The sequence below is a fragment of the Lipotes vexillifer genome, unplaced genomic scaffold (assembly GCF_000442215.2).
Source record: "Lipotes vexillifer unplaced genomic scaffold, Lipotes_vexillifer_v1.1 scaffold1489, whole genome shotgun sequence".
Taxonomy (NCBI): Eukaryota; Metazoa; Chordata; class Mammalia; order Artiodactyla; family Lipotidae; genus Lipotes; species Lipotes vexillifer.
The window spans coordinates 209,110-221,403 of NW_006776475.1; the positions used below are offsets into that span (position 1 = coordinate 209,110).

The 12,294-nt window shown below is 35.5% G+C and overlaps 1 protein-coding gene across 1 annotated transcript in view; it reads left to right on the forward strand.

The window, feature by feature from the left end:
- ITFG1 (integrin alpha FG-GAP repeat containing 1) overlaps window positions 1-12,294 on the forward strand; it is a 244,852-nt gene that overhangs the window by 185,710 nt on the left and 46,848 nt on the right. Inside the window, exon 13 of the mRNA XM_007450381.1 lies at window positions 7,445-7,488. Within this exon, the coding sequence (XP_007450443.1) occupies window positions 7,445-7,488 (44 nt within the window). The remainder of the gene's footprint in view (window positions 1-7,444; window positions 7,489-12,294) is intronic.

Sequence of the window (12,294 nt, forward strand, 5' to 3'; positions counted from 1 at the left end):
CTCTTTCCTTTGATTGTTACTTGTTTTGCTTAAGCAGACAGTTACTAGTATATAATTACCCTTTCAAAGCCAACTACGATGTCCAGAGTTGATTTTGCTCTAAAGTAACTGTTACTCTAATGCTCAAACCAGCCTATGTTAAATGTCACTGTCTCAGTTAAGGAAATACGGGTACCTAAGCTTCTGTGTTTGGCTAGGGAAAGGTAATACTATCCTTCTGCCTGTTCCCTCACTGATTCCCACAACACCACAGATCTACAGAATGCTCTTCACACAGGGGACTCTGTGTGTTGTGGAATTGGAGGGGTTCCCTAGCTCCCCTGAATCAGAACTAGCTCCTAGCTGTAATTTTTTTCTCTTATTCCTGTCAGATACATTAGAGGTTCTGCATTCTGATTCTACTAGTACTTAACGCAAATTTCTAACAAACATATGTGAACCTGTATTTCCTTGGATTTTTAAAATTGTAACAGTATCTTCACCTTTCACTACCCAAATAAGATAAGACCTTTCAAAAGCTTTTATTCCCCTGCCTTCTTCCAGATTTTGTTGAAATAATGTGGAAGTTTATTTCTGGATAACTGATTTGGTAACAGTTACAACCGTGTTATCAATGATTATTTAAACTTAACAAGTTTTACTGGCTTTATTGTCACCATTTACATTTATACCACATCTTTACCTTTATTGACTCGAATTCCTATTTATTTTGATGGAATGCTTCCTCAAGAGATTTTCAGAACGTTGTACATAGGCTAATATATTTTCTGAGTACTGGTATGTCTTAAAATATGTTTTATTAAGCATAGGATTTAATTTAAAAAATAATGAATGAAAGGTAGGTAATCAATAACAGACAAAAGAAGTTTTCCATATAGAGTCTAAAATAATGTCTAAATGACAGGAATGGGTGGGATGGGGGTCTTTATTTTACACGTGATATTTGATTATAATATTTGCTTAGGATTCATGTGTCTTAAACAAAAACTAAAGACATTTTCAGAGACTGAATGTGAACAGTCACCCATAGTCCAGGCAAGGATTTTTCATTTTAAATACTACTAAAACCATAATACAGTATTGACCTTTATAGCTTTGACTTTATTCTACTCATCCTTGTGCCAACCTGCACATTGGTTCGGTGTTACAGTATTTATGCACAATTATTGCAGTTTTTTGGGTTTGGCATTTGTATAAAGTAGCTAATGTAAAGTGAATCACAAAGCTAGAAGCCAAGGTTTTATACTTTAAATATCTTTAAGAATACATGGGCTAAAAAAATTGCAGAGGAAGGAAGACTCCCAAACTCATTCTATGAGGCCACCATCACCCTGATACCGAAACCAGACAAAGATACCACTAAAAAAAGATAATTACAGACCAATATCACTGATGAACATAGACGCAAAAATCCTCAGCAAAATACTAGCAATTCGAATCCAACATTAAAAGGATCATACACCATGATCAAGTGGGATGTATCCCAAAGATGCAAGGATTTTTCAGTATCCGCAAATCAATCATTGTGATACAATAACTGCAGATACTTACTGAATTAGTCAGGATTCTCCAGAGAAGCAGCACCAATAGAATACAGAGAAAAAGAAAGAGAGAGAGAGATTTATTACAAGGAATTAATTCATGCAGTTACAGAGGCTGGCAAGTCCAAAATCTACAGAGCCAATGTCCAAGTTTGAGTCAAAAGGCCAGCAAGCAGTTGTAGAACCAGTAAGAACTGATGTCCAATTCATCAGGCAGGAAAAGCTAATGTTCTAGTTTGAGGGCCATCAGACAGGAGAATTCTTACTCAAGAGAGGGTCTGGCTTTTGTTCTCTTCAGGCCTTCTACTGGTTAGATGAGGCCCACACACATTATGAAGAGAAATCTGTTTTACTCAGTTTACTGATTAAATGTTAATCTTATCCAAAAACACCCTCACAGAAACACCTAGAATAATATTTAACCAAATATCTGGGCACCTCATGACCCAATCAAGTTGACACATAAAACTTACCATCACACTTACTGTTTACTCTCTTCATCAAAGAGTGTCTATGATCAAATGTGTAGTTTAAGAAGATGGATTTTGCAGCAATGTTCAGAAGAAAAAAATAGACATTCATCAAAAGAAATAGATATTCTGACCTGAGAGGTCAGGCTGAGGGTAACCACTGGAATACACCAGTCATCCAGGTGTGAGCTGATAAGACAGTAGAAAGAAAGTTGTAGCAATGGGTGTACAGAGGAAATAAGGTTAAAGTGTATAGCTTGGTGAGATTTTACATAGGTATACTCCCTTGTAGCCACACTCCAATCAAGATAAAATATTTCCAGTACCCCAGAAGTGTCCTTCATGTTCCCCTGCAAAAGTATGACCACTGTTCTGATCTCTGTCACCATAGATTAGTTTTTCCTTTTCTAACTGTCATATAAATGTAATCAGATGGTATGTACTCTTTGTGTCTGACTTCTTTTGTTCAGTAGTATGTCTATGAAATTCATCTAACACATACATTTGTAAATAGAATCTTACTGAACATATTTGCCTTTGTCTTATTTTTTTACCTTAGCAGGAGAGTATAAACACCCTTTCATGTCAGCACTTAACAGGTCTCTTTCATTGTTTTAGTAGTTCCATGTCATTCCATAGTACTCTAGATGTTCCATAATTTATTTAGCATTTTCTCTCTTAGTGGACACATAGATAGTTTCTAATATTTCATAGACATGAAATTGATGAGTTGAGGGGCTATGTTTTTAGTGTTAATAGATAATGCCAAATTACCTTTCCCAACAGTCACAGACATTTATATCCCACCAGCATAACACTGTCCAGTTTACCACATATTCATCTGAGAGCTCTAAATTTTTATTTCTGTAACAAATTTGTTTTTAAAATAAGTAGTACATGCAAATGGTGGAAAAATACAGAAGAGTCTAATAGTGAAAAGTAAGTCTCTTTTTTAACCCATGTTTCCCAGTGGTCCAGTTCTTTTCCCCAAAAGCAACCTCTTCTTTGTGTCTGTCTAAGATATCTTAAACACATACAAGCACATATGTTTATATGCTTTTATTTTACATAAATGGTAGTTCTAGACTTTGTTTTCTCCACTTAACAATATATCTTGGAGATTATACCATAACAATATAATCTAGAGCTACCTCATTTTAACTACTGAATAGTATCATGTGTGTGGATACAACATAATTTAATGAGTTTCTTATTGACAGGTACCAGCTTATTTTCAGTCTCTTGTTATTATAATTAACGCCACAGTGAATATCCTATAGAATAAATTCCTAAAAATGGAATTACTAAAAAATAATACATGTACACTTTTTAAGTACGCTCTATTGAAATATACTTACAGAAAAGTGTACATAAGTACACAGGTGTATACATTTTGACAAAGTAAATGCACACATGTAAGTACACCCAGATCAGGAAAAACATGATACCAGCAACCAGAAGCTTCCTCATGCCCACCCTTTTCATTACTAACCCAGTTCACCTACAGGTAACCACTAATTTAATTTCCAACACCTTAGATTAATTCTGCCTGGTTTTGAACTTTTTAACAGGTGTCCCTTCATAGATATCATATCAGTTTAAACTTCCACTTACAGTGTAGGAGAATGCACATTTCCTAATACCTTCACCAACCCAATGGATTATTAAACTTTTTAAGTTTTCCAGTTGTAAAGTGAAAGTATTGTCTTATTTTGCATTTTTCTTATACTGAGTAAAGTTCAGCATCTTTCCATATGTTCAAGAGCCATTTGTATTTTTATTTCTATGAATGGTCCTTGTCCTTTTTCATTTGCTTATTGATTTATAAATGCACCATAGTATATATTAGGGAAATTAATCCTTTGTGATATATGTTGTAAATATTCTTCATAGTTTGTCATTTATCTTTGATTCTGTTTTTCCTACAGACATTTTTATTGGTCTTTCATTATTTGCCTTTCTGTTAGGTATAAAATTGATTTTTTTCCTGCCTAGTGAGGTTGAGTGTTTTACTTCCTGGTTTTTTGAGTATTTGTACTTTTCAGGATATTGCTTCTTGATATCCTTTGTTTTTTTGGATTATCATCTTCTAACCCATATCTGGAAGCTCTTTGTATATTGGCAATAATATCTCTTTGTAATGTATATTTTTTAAAGTTCACAGCCCCTTGTCATTAGATTTTTTTTAATTTTATGGTATTTTTTTAATTTTATAACAGCTTTATTGAGATATAATTTACATACCATACCATTTGCCTGTTTCAAGTATACAATTCAATAGCTTTTAGTATATTTACAGAATTGTACCAACATGACCACGATCAGTTGTAGAACGTTTTCATCACCACAGAAGAAACCCTGTACCCTTTTCTATTTTTTATTTTTTTAACTTTTTATTTTATATTGGAGTATAGTTGATTAACAATGTTGTGATAGTTTCAGGTGTACAGCAAAGTGACTCAGTTATACATGTATCTATTCTTTTTCAAATTCTTTTCCCATTTAGGTTGTTACATACTATTAAGCAGAGTTCCCTGTGTTACACAGTAGGTTCTTGTTGGCTATCCATTTAAATATAGCAGTGTGTACATGTCAATCCCACACTCCCTAACTAACCCTTCCCCTCACCCTCACCACCCCCACCCGGTAACCATAAGTTATTCTCTAAGTCTGTGAGTCTGTTTCTGTTTTGTAAATAAGTTCGTTTGTATCATTTCTTTTTAGATTCCTCATGTAAGCGATATCATACGATATTTCTTTCTCTGACTTAATTCACTCAGTATGACAAAAGTAAAAATAGAGCTATGAATGATCCTGAAACCCTGTACCCTTTAGCTACCACCCTCAATCCCCATCCCCAGGCAACCACTACTTTCTGTATCCATAGATTTGTCTATCCTGAATATTTCATATAAATGGGTTCATATAATATGTGATCTTTTGTGACTGACTTCTTCCACTTAGCATAATGTTTTCAAGATCCATGTGTGTTGTAGCATCAGTAGTTTATTCCTTTTAATTGTCAAATATCCCACTATATGAATATACCTGCCACATTTTGTTTATCCATCAGTTGATGGACATTTGGATGGTTTCTACTTTTTGGCTATCATGAATAATACTGTTGTGAACTCTCATGTACAAGTTTTTGTGTGGACATATATTTTAATTCCTCTTGATATATACCTAAGAGTGGAATTGCTGGGTTAAATAGGAACTCTTTGTTTATCTTTTTAAGGAATTGCCAGACTGTTTTTCAAATCAGCCGGACCATTTTACATTCCCATCAGAAATGTAGCAGGGTCCAGTTTCTCCACATCTTCACCCAAATTTGTTTTTATCTGACTTTTTGATTATACCCATCCTAATGGATGTGAAATGGTGTCTCATTGTGGGTTTGTTTTGTTTTTTTACAATCTTAACCATTTTTGTGTGTGTGGTTAAAAAAACATGTAACATAAAATTTACTATCTTAACCACGTTTAAGTGTACAGTTCAGTGGTGTTAAGTATATTCACATTGTTGTGAAACAGATCTCCAGAACTTATTCATCTTGCAGATCTGAAACTCTGTACCCATTTAACAACTGCCCTTTTTCCCTTCCCGTCAACCCCTGGTAACCACCATTCTACTTTGTTTCTCTGAATTTGACAAGTTTAGATACCTCATGTAGGTGATATCATAGAGTATTTGTCTTTTTATTACTGGCTTGCTTAGCATAATGTCCTCAAGGTTCATCCATGTTGTAACATGTGACAGGATTTTTTCCCTTTTTAAAGTTGAATAATATTCCACTGTGTGTACCACATTTTGTTTATTCATTCTTCTGCCAATGGACATTGATTTGGGTTGCTTCCATCTCTTGGATATTGTGAATTGTGTATGTTTCATTGTGGTTTTGGTTAGCATTTCCATGATAACTAATGATGCTGAGCATCTTTTCATGAGCTTTTTTTATGTCTGCATCACCTTTAGAAAAATGCCTGTTCAGGTCCTTTGCCCATTTTTTAATTGGGTTGTCTTTTTATCATTGTAGTGTAAGAGTTCTTTATATTAGTAGTGTCTTTGCCAAATGTAATTTTCATGTTATGAATCAAAGTCTAACTTTATTTTCCTCCAAGTAGCCAATTATCCAGTACCATTTATTGAATAATCCATCTTTTCCCTCCTTTAACAAGTATTTATTGAGCAAATACATTTGTCTAGGCCCTGAAAAAATGATAAAAACTATGCAGAGCTTACATACTGGTACAAAGACAGACTTTTGAGTAAATAATATACTGTTTAGCAAGATAATGTTTTAATGAAGGTTTAGGAAAATCATTTGGGGACAAGTGAAAAAGAAGTACCAGTGTCTGCCCAGATTTGAGGGAAGAGGAACAAAGGACAGGGAGAGAAGTAAGGTCATGGAGTGTTTGAGAATAAAAGAGTGATAACTAGGCACTATGCTGGGGTAAGGAACTTAAACATTGAAAACTGATTTGCAAGTATGAAACATTTATTTCACTGTTTCCTCAGGTCGAATTTAATATAAACGTACTATAGTAAATAAACAAGTATCTTCTCGTGTGATGAAATATGTCATGTTCATTTCTTGATGCCTTTGCAGTTTATGTACCCTGCCTAAGTATAATATTTGTATTAGAATGATTATCATTTCACATTTGTAAAATATAAATCAACATAAGGAACCATTTTCCTATGGATATATTTGAACTAACCAATAATCACAATTATTATTGGTATAGTTCATGCTTACTGAACAGTATTATCAGCTGTCTTCCTTAAATTTATAACATAGCATATTTAATAGCACATAAAGTCTGCCTTCTTATAAAGGAATTACTTCACATGAGTGTAGTTATATTTCAAAATTCATGTTAGTTATAGAAAGAATGTTCAGATATCCTAACCTTTTCTTTTTGGGTAATTATAGAATAAGTATGTCATTAAATTATTTTTGTTATAGACCCATCAATTATTTTATAGTTATGTTCTCCATAAAAGTTATCAAGGGAGCCCAAACTCTTTTACCCAAAAAATTTGACTAAATAAATTGAAGTAGTCTAGTTTGATATGAAGTGTTAAATGTTCTATTTTGTTTTTTTCAGTATAAATTTTAATTGGTTTGCATTTGGCAATTCTCTGTCAGATTCTAAGTCATCCTTGGAATGTAGCTAACCAATTGGAAAATAGAACCAACAGTAGGTATGATATTATAACCATAATTAATTATATCACCTATATATTTCACAAAATGGCAGCAGCTTGACTGCTTAATAAAGGCTTTTGAAATATTGGCCTAAAGTGAACAAAAGAAATTTAATTTACTCAGATCTAAAGAAATTGAATTGGTTTTTTCCTTGACTATGAATCAATAAGGCATATTAATACTATAACAGTAATAATAGGCTTTTTTTACTTTTTCCACAGTTCTTAGTGGTCTCTGTCCTAATGAATGTCCTCGTAAGATAACAGTAAGTAACCTTAACTTTCAGTTGTAAATGTTTCTGTGAAAGTTCTCTGCATGATAGATACACACAAAATAGTTGTTATAGGTTAAATCAAATTGATGTTACTTTTAGAAGTGATTAAAGTATCCTTCAGTGCTCAAGTAAAGTTTACTGGGAATAAAGTACCTTTCCTAAAAAACTGTCTCACCTCAAGGTTCACTTCCTTAATGAAGTCTTTTCTGATACTCTTGGAAAAATGAACACACCTCCCACTATTTCTGGGCATACTGCTGCCATTTTGGCATATATAATACTTTTTTAATTATTTATTTATTAATTATTTGGCTGCATCAGGTCTTAGTTGCGGCACACCGGATCTTTCTAAAGCATGCAGGCGTAGTTGCCCCATGGCATGTGGTATCTTAGTTCCCCAGCCAGGGGTCGAACCCACATCCCTTACATTGGAAGGCGGATTCTTAGCCACTGGACCACCAGGGAAGTCCCTTGGCATATGTAATACTTGATCACACTTTATCTGTTTATATTTAATGCCTCTCCCCAGGCTGTAATCCTTTGAGGTCAAGAACCATGCCATCTTTGTATACCTCGTTCATAGCACAGGGTCAAGCATATAGTAAACAATTAATGAATTTTTTTGATTTAATCTTAATATTGGCTAGCTGTCTAATGGAATGTTTCCATGAAATAACAGAATGTGAAAATAATTAGGCTTAGGTTTTGAAATTGCCAGTTCATGTAAATTATAATAAGAATATTACATTATATTTGAAAGCATGAGCATGTGTGTGTGTGTGTGTGTTTGTGTTTGTGTTGGTATATCCCAATTTGAGCCCTCATAGTAACCCTTGTTACATAAGGAATTATCCCCCATTTAAAGATGAGGGAACTTGAGGCTCAGAGAAATAAATTATCCAAAATCATAGAGCCATCAAGTAGTGGAACTAGAACACAGAACTAGGTGTTCTGATTATATTGTCATATTTTTACTACACCTTTAAAGCACTGCTTCATTATCAATGTTTTATGTATGGTTGAGAAACTTCCCATATTTAAGACATGTGGAAGCAGACCCTGACCCAGAGATTTGCACTTAAAGATTTAATCTAGACTCTTCTTGAGAGCAAGGCTTCTGGAGTAGTGAGGAAAGCAGGTCTATGAGATGTGAAGCAAGGCTGGTTTTTCAAAGATGGCCCAGATTGAAGCAAAAGGGCCATACCTTTGTATTCTGCATTAGACACTGCATGCAGGCCGTCCCCAGGAAGGGGTTATAATTTGTACAAACCAGCTCCCTTTGGCTGAAAACAATTTTTAGGTAAGAACCTAGCTGTGAGCTATCAGCAACCAACACTTGGAGCAGCTCGGGGAATATTGAGTCAGTCCTGAAGGGAAGGTCTGGACTGTGTCACCACATCCACTGTGAACTATATGAGTGCCTGGTCAAACCCATCTGCTTTCATATCATTATAAAAATGTAGATATAGTAGGGGAGGGTCTGAGAAGGAGAGATGCCGAGGGTATGTCAGAACTCTTTATACCTTCCGCTTAATTTTGCTGTGAATCTAAAACTGCTATAAAAATAAAGCCTATTTTTTTAAATCAAGTGCAAGTCTGATTAATTGGAGGCCAAAGATTAACTTGGTTATTCAGGTATTGTCTACCCAGTTTGTGAAATATTCAGACCCTTTGTTCCTCTCCTTTTCTCTGATTGACCATATTCCCATCATGTGGCTCTTTCATTACCTTGTCAAGCAAAGAACTTTTAAAAAGTTGAAATTGAACCCACTCATTTTACCCACAAGTTCTAGCAGAAAATTTGATAGGAAAGGCTGTTTGCTTAAGGCAGGTTTTACTTCTAAGATCACTAATGCTCCCCTTCTTATCTTAAACTAAAAGTCACTTCTATCATATGGAGAACAGAGTCATTTAGAAAGTCATGTAAGTAAAGTGCAGCATGCACATTCTTACAATGATTACCCTAACAGTCCAGCACCTTTGGGCTTTTCTGCAGCTGATACATCTGCTTCCCATTCAACCATTTGTTACTTTCTTTGAAGTTCAGATCCTGTCAAACTGCCCTTCACATCTATCATTTTCCTTCCCCACTGATGTCATAGATCACAATTTTATGACAACCTAAAAGAAACAAATCCACACTATACTCCCCCAGTTTTCCATATATCGAATGTATTCCCACTTGTAAAATTTTTTCATGATAAAGTGAGCCTTCTTCATATTGTTTTGACATCAGATCCACTTGATCATAGTCTGTTATGTAAGATATGACCCAGTGTGAGACTAAGAGGAAAAATGTGCGTACCATATGATATTCTTTATCACTTGAGTTAAATTATGAATTGAATAAATGCTCTTCTGTTGCCTATATATTCCCACCTGCTACAGGCAACCTATCTGATATATGGAGAGAGGAAATAATATTCAAATCAGCAACTAATCTCACCCAAATTCCTTTATTTCCATGCTGAAAACCCCAGAGTCTTTCATTTTCATTCAACTATGGCTACTCACTCCCGTGGCCATACGGTGGACCTTATCTACCAGAAATGTTTTACTTTTGAAATCTCAGTACCATCCATCAACTCTCTGATCAAAAACTATTTTTCCAGCCCTCTCACTCTTGTTATTATAACTATACCTATTCAACTTTAAGTCTATTTTTTTCTTGACCTGTATCGACCTGTTTTCTTTACCTCCTTATTTAGCTACCGTATATCAACCATCACTTCACTACCTTTAACTCCCATAAAGCACTCTCCTTTTTACTCTACCTGCCTGGCAAAATTACAACCCTGGGTTGTTAATCCAGCTATCTTTCTTGTTCACTCCTAGATCTAAGCTACAGCCCTGAATATTGTCACCACCAGTGATTCATAGTCATCAACCTCAAATGAGCATTCCTAATTGTATCATAATCTTATATGGATCCCTAGACACCCTTTTCTCCCATTCATTTTCCCAGGTTACTTTCAGGATTTTCTCTGTGTCTTTGATTTTCTGCTGATTGAGTATGAAATGCATAGGTATAGGTTTTTAGGTATTTTTGCTGTTTGGTGTTCTCTAAGCTTCCTGGATGTGTAGTTTGATGTCTGTCACTAATTTTGGAAAATTCTTATATTATTTCTTCTGTTCTTTTCTCTCCTTTTCCTTTTTTTTTTTTTAATAAATTTATTTTTGGCTGCATTGGGTCTTCTTTGCTGCATGTGGGCTTTCTCTAGTTGCAGCAGGTAGGGTCTACTCTTCGTTGCAGTGCGCAGGCTTCTCATTATGGTGGCTTCTCTTGTTGTGGAGCACGGGCTCTAGGCACGCAGGCTTCAGTAGTTCTGGCACACGGGCTCAGTAGTTGTGGCTCACAGGCTGTAGAGCACAGGCTCAGTAGTTATGGCTCACAGGCTTAGTTGCTCTACAGCATGTGGGATCTTCCTGCACCAGGGCTTGAACCCATGTCCTCTGCATTGGCTGGTGGATTCTTAACCACTGCACCACCAGTGAAGTCCCTTCTTTTCCTTTTGGTAGTCCCACAACACATATGTTACACCTTTGTGTATGTAACCTTTGTGTAACCTTTGTGTAATTGTTCATGGATATTCTTTTCCAAATTTTCATTAGTTTTTCTCTTTGCAGTTCAGTTTTGGAGGTTTCTATTGATATATCTTCAAGTTTACTGATCCTTTCATCTTCTGTGTCCAGTCTACTGATGAGCACATCAAAGGCATTCTTCATTTTTATTGTGGTATTTTTTATTTCTACCATTTCCTTTTGATTCGTTCTTAGAGTTTCCATCTCTCTGCCTACATTAACAGTCTTTTCTTGCATGTTCTCTATTTTTTTCCATTAGAGCCTTTATCATATTAAATATTAAATTTCTGGCCTGATAATTCCAACATCCCTGCCGTATCTGAGTCTTGCTTTGTCTATTCAGACTTTGTTTTCTGCATTTTAGCATGGCTTAAAATCTTTTTCTTGAGAGCCAGACATGATGTATTGGGTGAAAGGAACTGTGGTAGATAAGCATTCACTATGAGGATTTATGTTTATCTGCTAGGAGTTAGACTGTGTTACTGTTTGCAATAGCTATGCTGTCAAGAGGCAAAATTTTCCTCTAGTGTCTTTCTTTTGTCTCTTCTGTTGTCTTTGTGTCACCCTACAGACTTCCTTTTAAATGGGTCTGAGGTTTGCAGTTCTTTTAACTGTAATCTCATTATTAGACAGGAGCCCAGTTTATGTGGTGGTGAGGTATAAGACTATGGTAGGAGAAGCATCCTATCATCCTGTGTCTCAGTTTTTTAGTGAGCCTGTGTGAGCTGTGACTTGAACAAGTGCTTCTCAGCTTGCCCTCCTCTATAGGTTAAACAGGGAGGCTAGAGGGGGCTGAAGTTAGGTATTTCCTTTCCCTCAGGTTGATTAGTTTTTGGTAAATCCCAAGTTACTTAATCTCTAGTAAAATAGTTTTCCTTAAGGTCAAGCTGTTGTGAAGGAGAACAGAGAGCTCTGGGCATATTTTTAACTGGTTACTTTCCTCTCTATACTAGAAGCATGAGGGTTTTTTCCCCCAATCTTCCTCTTGAGAATTTGATGGAACTCCTGGAGGTAAAACTTGCAAAAGTGTGGCTCCCCTAAGACTGCCTCACTTTCTCCCCCAGAGTTTTGAACTCTCAAACTAGTTCACACTGATTCTCCAGTAATGTCACAATCACAGTTTAAGTGTTCCTGCCAGTACTGGCTCTAGTTTCAGTCTTCTGGTTCTGGGCTTCTGCTCCCAGTAAGCTGTGATTCTCTGTATCCACCTCTCCA